The 13908-nt window shown below is 37.2% G+C and overlaps 1 protein-coding gene across 8 annotated transcripts in view; it reads left to right on the top strand.

Annotated features, from left to right (window-relative positions):
- CEP112 (centrosomal protein 112) overlaps positions 1-13908 on the top strand; it is a 420870-nt gene that overhangs the window by 98056 nt on the left and 308906 nt on the right. For all 8 annotated transcript variants that reach the window (XM_047081540.1, XM_047081543.1, XM_047081542.1 and 5 more), the window contains 4 exons: positions 9629-9783; positions 10327-10456; positions 11500-11592; positions 12465-12524. In XM_047081540.1, the coding sequence (XP_046937496.1) occupies positions 9629-9783; positions 10327-10456; positions 11500-11592; positions 12465-12524 (438 nt within the window). The remainder of the gene's footprint in view (positions 1-9628; positions 9784-10326; positions 10457-11499; positions 11593-12464; positions 12525-13908) is intronic.

Below are 13908 nucleotides of genomic sequence, written 5' to 3'. Positions count from 1 at the left end.
AATAGAAGACATGCATCTTCCCCCATAAATAGGGCTGATTTGTCCTCAAGATGGTGGGAATTGGTTGTTGGGATAAAAGAAATTTCAGATATTGTAGTGGCTTGTGACCCTCAGTGGGTACAGTTTATAAAGAGGAGGTCTGAGGTATTAAAATTTTATGGTAGGGAACAATTAAAAGAAAAATATATAAAGAGTCTTAATTAAGGGGGCAATAATTAGAAGGAAAAAAAGGTTGAGCAACACTGGTGTGAGGGGAGAGTGTGGAGGAGGGTGCTACCATAGGTAAGGAGGTAATGGAAAGCCGTTCTGAAGGTGGGGCATTTACACAGAGACCTCAGGAAATGTGGGACGGAACCATGTGATAATCTGGGAACAGCATTTCAGGCAGAAGGAACAGCCAGTGCAAAGATCCTAACACTGGGATGTGTTGGGCAAGTTCAGAGGACAGCAAGGGGGCAATGCAGACCAAAAGGCAGAGCAGAAGGGGGGGTGGTAGGAAACAAGTTAGGGGACAAATCAGAGAAAGCTGTGTAGACCATTGTGATGGATTCTTTTTTTTTTTTTTAAATAGCTTGACTGAGGTATAATTTATATTTTACAAAATTATTTTGAAGTGTACAAGTCAGTGAACTTTTAGTGTATATGTATTGAATTTTTAATGGGTTGAGCACTTGGAAGTGATTCCATCTGACTGATATTTTAAATGTGTCCCTCTGGTCCTGTGCAGAGAAAAAAGTGTGAGGGGCCGAGGATGGGAGCAGGGAGACTGATTAGGAAGCTGTTATTGTAGCCCAGGTAAGGGAGGGGCTGGCTTGGGCATGAGTATCAGCCACAGCCAGCAAATGACGATGCTGTTCAGCGCAAAGCGGAAGGCTGGCTGCAGGTGGACCATGGTTTTGGGGGTAAAAAAATATGAAGAATTTATTTTCCGGGGTGCCCGGTGGCTCAGTTGGTTAAAGTGTCCGAGTTCAGCTCGGGTCACGATCTCACAGTTCATGGGTTTGAGCCCGGGTCAGGTTCTGTGCCGACAGCTCAGACAGAGCCCGGAGCCTGCTTCCGATTCTGTGTCTCCCTCTGTCCCTGCCCCTCCCCTGCTCGTGCTCTGTTTCTCTCTCTCTCAAAAATAAATAAACATTTTTTTAAAAAAGAATTTATTTTCTGGATAATCAGCATGATGATGTATTTAAAGTCATGAACAACAATCAAATTTGTATCTGAAGATACATTTTTGTCATCTCAAAATCCTAAATTTTTGCAAACATGAGTTAAACATATTAAGCAATTCTAAAGTTGAAAGCTGTGAAACATACGGATTGCCTACAATGTTGACTGCGTAGTTATATTTCATTAATTAATATAAAAGCAGTATCTTTCACGGTGGAATTTTTAATCTTCATGCACTTGGGATGTAAAGGAAAATGATGCTTTCGAGCCAGGTGGTCATGGTCAGCGAAACTTCATTCTATTTTTAATGAAAATTGAAGTTAAAGATTAGCATTCAGCCCTTGTCAGTAGGTAACAGTAAATATAGAGTAAAATGGACAGAGTCTGTCAGCAGGGTTGGATTTAAGAATCATCAAAACTAGACAAATCTTGCTAAGCAGCTCCTGATTTAATAATTAAATAAGCTAGAGTTCAAGGCATGGCTAAAGATGAAAGACAGGACTGTCACTGAGAATTAGTTCCTCTGTTTTGTTGTTCTTTCGGGCTCTTTTCTTTCTTTTCTTTCTTTCTTTCTTTCTTTCTTTCTTTCTTTCTTTCTTTCTTTCTTTCTTTCTTTCTTTCTTTCCTTCTTTCCTTCTTTCTTTCTTTCTTCTTTCTTGTCGATTTGTTTCCATGCCATTTTTTGTAAGCAGACACTTGTATAGATTATTAGACTTACGTTCTTTGGTATTGGCGGGGATTTTCTTGTGTGAGATTCATAATTAAAACATGTAAACACTGAATTTTTAAAACAATACATTAGAACTTACACATCTGAAAACCATGGCAAAATGCTTAGATGCTCGGGGAAGTGACAGTGGTAAAATATAAGGCTCGATTCATATCAGCACTGAGACACACACGAGAAGTCTGTGGATGGCTTTATTGAGATTTTAGGCTCTCTTAGAGGAGTCCTTTACCTTTTTCTGTATCACGGATCTTGGTGGCAACCTTGTGAAGTCTTTGTAGTCCTTCTCAGAATAAGATTTTTACGTTTAATAAAACAGGTCACAAAGAGAGGCAATTTTTTGAGTTACAGTTATCATAATAGTAATAATAAAGTCATGATAAAGTAATATATATATGTTTCCAAACTAATGGAATACATATCAAGATTTAGCAGTGGGCCTAATAACTGTGGTAATTTGTGAGTAATAATGAGGATAAACAGTATTTAGTGATTATCCAAAACTATGATGGACTGTACAACTATCTGTGATTTCTGTTAGCCGTAGGTATTGCTAAATACTGCCCTGGTTTGTTGACTATATTCAGTTGAAGGGTAATGCGGAAGGTCAGGGTAGTGAAAATTAAGATGAGATTTTCTTTTCCATTCCGGTTTCCTGACACTGTGAATTGTGCTCATCGACCTGGATCAAGGTTAAGAGATCCAACCGTAAAGAGTGTCAAAGGGCCTCAGACACCTGAGATATTCTGTTGGCCATGATTACCTGTTGTTAGTAGGGACATGTGGTAATTCATGGGGCAACCTGTGTCCTCTCTGAGATCACTGGAATTTGTCATTTTGTAGTCACCACCACCATTTCTTCTTCCAGCTTCATAGTTATAAAGAAACCCCCAGATAGCACCAGTTCATCATTTTGAATTAAATAACCATTTAAAAAAAAGGAAGACTTTATTTTTTAGAATAGTATTAGATTTACAGAAGATTTGACAAGGTCGTCCACAGTTTCCATATGCCCCACACCCAATTTCCTTTACTAACATCTTCCATGATTTTGGCCTGCTTGTTACAAATGAATCAGTACCGATCTACCATAATTAACGAGAGACCCTAGATTATTCAGTTTTCCTTAATTTTTACGTAATGTTGTTTCTTATCCAGGATATCACATTACATTTAGTTGTTACTTCTCCCTAGTTTCCTCTTGGCTGTGACAGTTTCTCAGACTTAACTTGCTTCTCATGATCCCAACAGTTTTGAGGAATGGGGGGCAGGCATGTTGTAGGATGCTCCTCTATTGGATTTTGTCTCATGTTTTTCTCACGATTAGACTGGGGTTATGGGTTGAGGCCGTAGGATCCCACAGGTACACTTATTCTCATCGCATCGTGTCAGTGGCACATGGTATTAATGACCTACCACTTTTGCTATTAATTTTGATCACCTGGCTGAGGGAGTGTTTGTTAGGGTTTTCACCATAAAGTTACTTCCCACCTTTCCGTACTGTCCTCTTTGGAAGAAAGTTACTTATGCTTCACAAGTAGGGAGTTATGTTCTCATTACTTGAGGGTGGGATATCTATATAAATTGTTTGGAGCTTTTCTGCATGAGAGATTTGTCTCTTCTCCCTTATTTATACATTTATTGAATCATTTATTTGTATCAGTATGGACTTGTGGATATTATTTATTTTAGACTCTGGGTTATAGTCCAGTATTCCTGTATTTTATTTTGTTGCTGGTATTATTCCAGCTTTGGCCATTGAGAGATCTTTCAGTGGGCTCCTGTGCCCCTTTGACATACCCCCATTAACGTGGATTCCATGGAGAAGGTATTAGAAACCATGATCTGTGTGCTGGGTGTGCTCAGTACTGCTGGGGTGTCATTTCTTTTATACCCTTTTACCTGACAGAGGAAGGGAGTATATGTGCATGTGCTGATCTGTGAATATATGCATTTCTATATGTAATCAACTGTATCTTTATTAAGCTAAGCATAATTTCTTACTGATGTCTGTAACTCTAATCCATTACCACATGGATTATCCTAGCCTCTTCCCCTTGTGTACCTGTAAATTCTCAATCCAGCAGTGGAAGCATGGCTTCCACCATCCTCCTTGTTGTTAATTGTTCAATTCCAGTGTGCATGTATACCTCTCTCAGAGTGTACCCCTATGGGAACCAACTTTGGGTACAGTGCTTATGAGCAGTTACTTTTTGCTTTTGGTCTTACAGACTCCACTCATTTCAAAATTGCTTAGACCATCACCTTTCCCCCCATCCCTTCGATGAGGTTTTTTCATATATTTGTAATGTAACTAGATTCTCTTGTCACAGTCTGCATTTCTTCCTGAGATTTCCCCAAATTCCCAAATGATCTTTTTAATTTGCGTAAAATAAGGTTCATTCTTCGTACTTTAAAATTCCATGTGCTTTGACAAATGTATCTTCTGATGTATGCATCATTGTAGTATCGTACATAATATTTTCACTGTTCTAAAAATCACCTGTGCTTCACTCTGTTTGTCCCTACTCCTCTCCCTAAAATCCCTGGCAACCCCTGATCTTTCTTACTGTTTGTATAGTTTGTCATTTTCAAAATGTCATGTAATTGGAATCAGACAGTATGTATCCTTTTCAGACCGATTTCTTTCATTAAGCTGTTGTACCTTTGGGGCACCTGGGTTGCTCAGTCGGTTAGACCTCTGACTTCAGCTCAGGTCATCTCACAGTTTGTGAGTTCGAGACGCATGTCGGGCTCTGTGCTGACAGCTCAGAGCCTGGAGCCTGCTTCAGATTCTGTGTCTCTCTCGTTCTCTACCCCTCCCCCACTCATTCATTCTCTCTCTCTCTCTCTCTCTCTCTCCCCCCCCCCAAAAATAAGTAAACATTAAAATAAAAAGCAATCGTACCTTTAAGGGTTCTTCACATGTTTTTGAGGCTTAAAAGCTCATTTCTCTTTATTGCTGAATAACATTCAATGATATGGATGTACCATAGCTTGTTTATCCACTTGTCTATTGAAAGATATCTTGGTTATGTCCAGTTTTTGGCAATGATGAATAGAGCTGTTATAAACATTCACTTCATAGGGTTTTGCAGGGACATAGTTTTCAAATCAATTGTGACTCAAATCAATTGCAACTTTGCCACAGGAAGTATAAGCAGAATAAATCAGTGCGTATGTGTACCACAAAATATTTATGGAAGTGTTCATGGCAACATTATTTTTCATAGCCAGACACTGAAAACGACCCATCAGTAAAATGGATAAATTATTTTAGGTATATTCACACAAAGGAAACTATATATAACAACGAAAAAGTTTTAATTACGGTTGTGCCCCATGACATGGATGAATCTCTCAGACATACAATATGCATGACGAAGCCTGACTCAAAAGAGTAACCTATGATTCCATCCATAGGATGTTTAACAACAGCCAAAATTAATTTTTTTCTGATGGAAATCAGAGTAGTGGTTGCCTTTCTGGAGAGGATGAGCCATAAGACTTCAGAGTGGCTGGTGATGTTTACGTTTGCAGTGGCTCATGGGTGTTTTCAGTTTGTAAAGTTATTAAAATGTATGCTTAGGATTTGTACATCTTCTTGTCATATTTCACTAAGATTATGAAATAGGATAAAATATGTCACTCTTTTTGCCACAGGAGTCGAACTTTAGCTTCTAAATAGTTGCCGAGTTGCCAACCCTTTCTAATTTTTAGCTCCTATAGGATTTCAAACGTCTGTGGGTAAAGGTCCAACATCTGTATTTCTAGCCCTTATATCTCATCCTGTCAGTTGCATAACTGATCCTAACGCATAATTTGTTGAAAATCACGTCTTTATTTCCTACCAAAGTAATATTCTTTGCCAAACTTTCTTTTAATTCCTAATGTGCTATACTTCTCCTGGCATATTAGATTTTGAACCTGGAAGATTTATGATTCGTGCCACGTTACCTCCTTTACTTGATATTTCGCTTAATCATACCGTTTAGTTCTCTGAAAAATTTCTTGGATCTGCTCTCTTCCCTTCTGTTTCCACAGCTACCGCTTGAGTTCAGGCCATTGTTGCCTCATTCCAGGACCCTTCTGGTAACCTGCTAGTCCCTGTCCCTGTCTCCTCTTGTTCTGTATCTCACAAATGCAGTTTGTCCCATTTACCCATGATCAAGAACTTTAATTACTAATCTAATGCCTATTATAAGTTCTTCATATAAGCCATGCCCATTCAGGAACTCCAGCCTTGTCTTCCGAATGCCACATTTGAGTTCACGATGTGGGAGGATATTCTCTGCATACATGGTAATCTCTTTGTCATTATGTATACAGTTATTTGTTCCTTCCTTCATCCTGTTGTTCCCTACCCCGAATTTCCCTCCACGCTGCCTGTCACAGCCTGCAAAGTATGATCTGACATCAACATCTCTTTTCCTGAATAACTTTTTACCCCATTCTGAGGCTTCTGTTATTTTGTATCCCTTTAGTTCTTTGTATTCAGTTTAAAAAAGATTACGTCGGGGCGCCTGGGTGGCTCAGTTGGTTGAGCATCCGACTTCGGCTCTGGTCATGATCTCACGGTCCGCGAGTTCGAGCCCCACATCGGGCTCTGTGCTGACGGCTTGGAGCCTGGAGCCCATTTCAGATTCTGTGTCTCCTTCTCTCTCTGCCCCTCCCCCATTCATGCTCTGTCTCTCTCTGTCTCAAAAATAAATAAACGTTAAAAAAAAATAAAAAAAAGTTTATGTTGTGTAAATATTATTGTCTTAAGCTATTTCATGTACGCCTGTATGCTTTCTCATAAATTTATTTTATTTACTCTGTGTCTATTTTGTGTAAGCCACCATGAGTGTTAGGAAAATGCTTTAAAAATAGATGATGAAAATAAAATAATAATAAATTAAAAATAATAAAATGAATAACTGTCTTACTGTGCAGGGGTATGTATGGGTGAATCTATTGGCATTTATTATTCTACAGGCACTGTAAGACTTCTTATGCTGTTGTTCTTTTCCTGAATTGACCTCAGTCCTAATTTGCTTCCTGTGAATATGGGTGTATGTGATTTTTCACAGAGCCCTGACTTTCCTGCTTATTCTTCATGCCAGATTGGGCTCAGAGATGCTATCGTCACAACCTGTGCATATGCTGTTGTTGAACCAGGCAACAGATTATCCACTTACTTTGGATAACTATGTTCTGATGATATTTTCTAAGATCTCCAGCCTTGGGTCATCCTTTCTTGGAGTATTCTTGCATTTGTATTTGATCATCATTTAATTTAGCAGACCTTCCTTATATATTTTGAGTCATGTAACAAATTCATCATAGATTTTTAAATTTCAGTATCTGGGCCATCTGCATGTTGATTTCTGGTTTTTATCCTCTTGATTCTAACTTTTGACATGCCTTATATTTTCTTCTTTTAAGTTTTTTAATGTCTATTTATTTTTGAGAGAGAGCGAGACACAGAGCATGAGTTGGGGAGGGGCAGAGAGAGAGAGGGAGACACAGAATCTGAAGCAGGCTCCAGGCTCTGAGCTGTCAGCGCAGAGCCTGACCTGGGACTAGAACTCACGAGCTGTGAGATCATGACCTGAGCCGAAGTCGGACACTTAACCTACTGAGCTACCCAGGCACCGCCATGCCTTGTGTTTTCTGATTGAATGCTAGACATTGTGTATGAATGATAATAAATGATCTGGATGATGTTATCTTCTTCCAGAGAGGCACCACCCTAACCTCCAAGAAGGATCTTGTGTGGAGACAACTTTCCTTGATCCATTCAGTGACCAAAATGGCTCAAGGCAGGGTTGCAGTCCTTGGTCTACCTCTTGATTCACCCCAACTCCTAGTGTGGCCTTCTACACAGTTTCAAGTGAAAGTCTCTGACGTTACCAGGGGCCTTCCTCTTTGAATAATCTACAGTTTTTTCACTCCTCAGTGATACTGCTGAAAAGTCTAGTCTGCTTTTCAGAATCTTTTCCCTTGGTCTCACGGGCATCTGTCCTGTAAATGTTAGAAATTTGGCAAATGCCTCAAGGAGAAAACTTCCTGTGTGGAGTCCCTTCTTCTGTGAACCTTTTCTCTCAGGGATCTTGATTCTTCAAGTCCTGGCTGCCTAGGCCTGCTCTAATTGCCGTGCCTCATCCTCAGGAATGCCACAACTTACGGAATGTTGACTGGTCTCTCTACGGTTTCTGTCTCTGGCCCCCTTAAATCCCAGCTGCCTTGGAAGTTCTCGAATGCCTTCAAATTGCTTTTTTCTTGGTGTCTTTTGGTTTTTTCACTTGTTCTCAGTGCAAGTGTGATCTATTATTGCAACCTACTCCTTCATAGCGAGAGAGAGAAGTTTTTCTCTCTTAGGGTTTACTAAGACAGGGTTTCATTTCCGTTTCTAGTATATCTGGTCTCTTTTTGGTAATTTCCAAGAGAAGAAGGAATAAAAATCATTTTTATGCTACCATTTAAAACTGGAAGGCCAAGGATGTATTCTTTTCTTTGTTTCTTCCAGTCAATCAATATTTAGGAAACAAGGAAATTAGAGTATACATTGGAAAATGATCTTCTGAAAGGAATTCCCAAAGCAGAGGGATCATTAATAAAGAGGCAGAATGAATAGGATCCATGGAGAAGAAATCTGAGCATCTGATATGTGTCAGGCTCTGAGCTAGGAATTGTATGTATTTTCTATATACCGTATCTTCATACCATGTTTTTACATTAGTTGTAATTGTTTTCATTTCTCAAATTTAGAACCTGTTGTTTCCAAAATTTAAATTATATATCTAAATTTGTATTATAATGAAGAAAGGATGGAACGAATAAACAGTGTTGGGGTTGTACTGTTATTTAGTGTTTCAACTTTATTTTGAATGTTTATCTCAGGATGAGTATAAAAGAACTAATTGGAATATCATCCTAACCTTTTCCAATTGCTCACACTTACTGGAAGGTTAATTGTTAAAATGAAAATCAATTGTCCCTTCAGCTAATGCCTGCCTACCCTAATTTTAGATAAAGTCCCTAGTCATAAATACCTTGATCTAGTTTTATAAAGGTGAGAAATTCAAAATGACTTAGGCATCAAGTAGTAGGGAAATGATTTAATTATGTGATGATTTTGAAGACTCCTGGAAAAGCAGTGCTTTTGGCAAAATGGTAAGTAAATAAAAATCTGAAACAAATGAAATATTTTTTCACTAATACTGCAACTGTGTAATAAAATACTTTTATACACTGATTGATGATATGTGTATCACTTACTTTAAAATTTTAAAAATTAAAATTTAAAGTTTCTTTTTAAAAATATTATTACATTGCCTTTATAATTTTAATAAGTTTCTAAAACTTCAAATGAAGAATAAAGAATATTGCCAAGTACTTACCTAACAAGTTATTGAGTTACATGAAGGATAAGGATTTTGTAAGGATAAGGACTTCATCTCTCATATTTACTGGTTTGTCCATAGATCCTGGAATCATACCACATTCAGTAAATATTCACTGAACAAATGAATAGCTAAAAGCATATAAACATGATGATCTTACTCCTATGGGAGAAAGCATTTTTTTTTCTTTGTAAAGATTTTGTTAACTTAGAGGTTGGTTTAATTTTTATTAGTAAGAATATTGTATTGTTATCTGTAACGGGGCGTATATTTTCTTCAGGCTACTTAATGATACAGAAGTGTTATAAAGTCAGTCAGGGGCTTTCTTAACAATGACTTATTATTTCAGAACCAGATGGTCAAGGAACTGGAGTCCCGTGTCCAGCAGCTGACTGGAGAAGCAGAGAACAGTAATTTACAGAGACAGAAATTAATTCAAGAAAGATTGGAACTTGAGAGAATTTACCAGATAGCATGTAATGAATTACAAGAAGTAACGGCAAGGTATCGTCTGAAGTCAGATATCTATCAAGTGTGGCTGTAAAGTACTGATATTGACTCTAAAAATTATTTGCCAGAGTTAATTACACATTTAACCTCGGGAGGTTTCCAGCACGGAGACTGCCATTTATTAATTTTAAAAGTCCCACTTAATATAAGAAGTATAACATTTAAGAAGTTGGTAAAAATGTAAGTAGGATACTCGTTTGATGTATTGAAAGATAATGGGAGCACTGGGGTGGCTCAGTTGGTTGTGTCCAACTCTTGGTTTCAGCTCAGGTCATGATCTCACAGTTTGTGAGTTCAAACCCTGCATCGGGCTCTGTGCTGACAGTGTGGAGCCTGCTTGGGATTCTCTCTCTCCCTCTCTCTCTGCCTCTCCCCTGCTTGCTTGCTCTCTCTCTCTCTTTCAAAATAAATAAGTAAACTTAAAAAAGTGTTTAAAAAAAAAGATAATGCATTTGAGTTTGGTTCACTAAAAATTTTCATTTTAGAGGTTGATTCTAAACGTATTGGAAGTATATTTTACTCTCTTATTGCTTTTAGGCGCAACTCACTACATAAAGAGAAAGATCACCTTGTGAATGATTATGAACAAAACATGAAACTATTACAAACCAAATATGATGCTGATATAAACCTTCTGAAAAAGGAACATGCTTTTTCAGCTTCTAAGGTATTAGATGCTGTAGATACAGTCGTACAAAGTAGTTACTTACTTTACTCAGCTTAGAGGTGTAGATTAGCCACGTAGGAAGCTAACTATTTGGCATTTGAAATTAGTTTCTTTTTTGCTTTATTCTTGGAATAACTGAAACTCGTAAGGATTTTTATTGGTATTTAAAATATGGAAAATGCTGGGGTACCTGCGTGGCTCAGTTGGTTAAGCATCCAACTTTGGCTCGGGTCATGATCTCGGGGTTTGTGAGTTCGAGCCCCGCGTTGGGCTCTGTACTGACAGCTCAGAGCTTGGAGCCTGCTTCGGATTCTGTGTCTCAGTCTCTCTGCCCCTCCCTTGCTCGCACTCTGTCTCCCTCACTCTATGAAAAATAAATAAGCATTAAAAAAAATTATAAAATGCTGAAAATGCTAAATGTCTAATACAGAGCATGATATAAATATTTAATAAACTAAATTTTGCTATGAGTTAACCCTTTCTAATACCAAAGTTTTTAAAGGAGAGAACATATAAAAATACAAGAAGAAATGCTCAGTTGTGTTAATAATACGTTTTTAGAGAAGGATGTACATTATTATTATTATTATTATTATTTGGAAATCTGGGTCATGCTTTAGTTTTCCTGTCATCACATACATCTGCAAGAACCCTTACTAGCAGCCACACACTTTTGTGTCTGATACTGAAGCTTTCCACAAAGAGAATTCTATAGCTACAATTCTAAGGCAATCAGTTACTTGCTATGTTATGAATTAAGTATTCCAGTGGATTTCATTTTAAAATTAAAATTTAGAATGTCTTCTGTCAGCCTGTTATCTTTATCAGTATTGTATTTTCATAACTTTAAATACTGTGCAGAATTTAGTTTGTATTTTTACTTTAAAAGATTTTTAAGCTTTTTTGAAAACATATCTTTCATTCAGATTTATAGATTATTTTAATTCTGATTAAACCTTTAATCGGAGGGGAAAAAAGATACATTTATTCAACCAGAAGTTCTAGGATGGTACTGGTTTTCATTATTCTTAAAATTCTTTTAGGCATCTGGTATGATTAAAGAACTAGAACAGAACATCTGTCAATTAAAACAGCAGCTCCAGGAATCAGAACTTCAAAGAAAGCAACAGCTAAGGGTGAGTCCTTATTTTTATACAGAGCAGTGGCTAAATCTCACCTTTCCTTGTCTTGATTATATGTATAAGTAAGAGTTGATTTAAAAGAATCCCTCAGACATGGAACTAGCCATTTTTTCTTTTGTTACGTTGTAACATTTTCCATCTTATTTATTTTAACAAAAGAAGATGCTAGTGGGATATAGAGAATAAAGAACAATAATTTTAATTGGAATAATCTTTTTTGATTCATTCAAAAAATAAGCCTTATTTAAATACATTATTATTTTAGAATAATCTCCTCCCTTTAAATTCCTCTCAACCAGTCTTCATAATTTCTTTCTTCTTCACATCTTCTAGATCCTTCCTTTGCCCTCATGGTCAAGAAACGCCAGACTGGCATCTGATATAATTTCAAGTGTATTATTTCTATATTGAGTCAGTTGGTTGCTTTTAAGTAATCTCCTAATAATAAGGGCCAGAAAGTTTCTCTTCCACTCTAAAGTAGGTCCTTGTGAGAGTAGTTAACATCTTCAGATAACTAAGGTTTTCTGTTCTGCCCTAACATAAAGCTATTCATATTTCTATTTGTAGTTTACATCATTGGACAGGTAGGGCTCTTGTCATAATATGCAAAACTTCAATAAGGTTTGTCATCAGGTAGTTTGGTTTGTTTGTTTGTCTGTTTATTTATTTATTTCTAATATAATTTATTGTCAAGTTGGCTAACATACAATGTGTACAGTGTGCTCTTGGTTTTGGGGATAGAATCCCCTGATTCATCATTTACATACAACACTCAGTGCTCATCCCAGAATTTATTTAGATTACTAATTTTATTGACTCCAGTAGCAACTTTAACTATAATAAAAATAAATATTTATTATTCACAGGATCAAGAAAATAAGTTTCAAATGGAGAAAAGTCATTTAAAACACACCTATGAGAAAAAGGTAATGTGTTTTGTGGGGCACTGTAAGGCAGCGAGCATGAGGGCTGGTTTTTACAAAGCCATGCATTCTAGACTTTAAAGAATCATTTATTTCTCAAGTTTATTTCAGCTAGCCAGTGATCAAATTTTGCTTCTTCATTTTTCATGTTTATAAACAGCTTCTTTAATTCGATTAATTGTATCAATGTAAAAACACCCCTTGTATATTATATTTAGTGAGTGAAGAGTATTGTGGTATTAACTTCTCATAACACTTTGAAATTATACTTTTTTCTACCAGTTTAAAAATATGATACAAGTGATAGGAGCTGTTTGTGTTCTGTTGTATCATATGTGCGGTAATGCTAAATAGTTAACCAAGGAATATAAAACAATGAAAGAATTGTCTACTAGTTAAAAATTTTGTGAATAATTGTTTCATGTTATTTAGAACAGTGAATAAGTCTGCATATGCTGGCATCCGTGTTATCAGTAATAACTGGGGGTTTATTGATATACTATTAACACCTTTGGCAATAAAATGCAAGGTTCTATAGGTTTGTGACTTATTTTTTAATGTTTGTTTATTTATTGAGAGAGTGTGTGCATGTGTGCGCACAAGGGAGGGGCAGAGAGAGAGGGAGGGGGAGAATCTCAAGCAGGCTCCACACTGTAAGCACTGAGCCTGATGCAGGGCTCGATCCCATGATCTTGTGAACCGTGAGATCATGACCTGAGCTCATGAGATCATGACCTGAGCCGAAATCAGGAGTCGGAGCTTAACCGACCAAGCCACCCAGGTGCCCCTAGGTTTGTGACTTTTAAACTTTAGTTTTGAATTTGTTGTTTGCTGTATAACCTGGATAGTAAAGAACAGTTAAATAGCAAAGATTTTATTGCTGCTTTTGGAATTATTTATTGTTGCAATATTAGCCAAATTAATCTACTTGTAAAAATATACATATAAAAGAAAATGAGAAAAACATTAATCCTTCAATAATTAAATACATACAGTTTAAAATTAAGCAGGTTTTATAGCACAGCATTCTTTTTTTTTTTTTAATTTTTTTTTCAACGTTTATTTATTTTTGGGACAGAGAGAGACAGAGCATGAACGGGGGAGGGGCAGAGAGAGAGGGAGACACAGAATCGGAAACAGGCTCCAGGCTCTGAGCCATCAGCCCAGAGCCCGACGCGGGGCTCGAACTCACGGACCGCGAGATCGTGACCTGGCTGAAGTCGGACGCTTAACCGACTGCGCCACCCAGGCGCCCCTATAGCACAGCATTCTTAAAACACTGTGTATACCTAATCTCACTTATCCATATAGTCACTCAGCAGATATTCATTAAACACTTTCATTGGTCGAAGGTGTCATTGGAATGGGGGAGAAGGTTAAGGATAAA

The sequence above is a fragment of the Lynx rufus genome, unplaced genomic scaffold (assembly GCF_022079265.1).
Source record: "Lynx rufus isolate CCGP_SWC_20201006 ecotype Redwood Valley unplaced genomic scaffold, mLynRuf1.p SCAF_18, whole genome shotgun sequence".
Classification (NCBI taxonomy): domain Eukaryota; kingdom Metazoa; phylum Chordata; class Mammalia; order Carnivora; family Felidae; genus Lynx; species Lynx rufus.
This window is presented reverse-complemented; position numbering and strand designations above follow the sequence as displayed.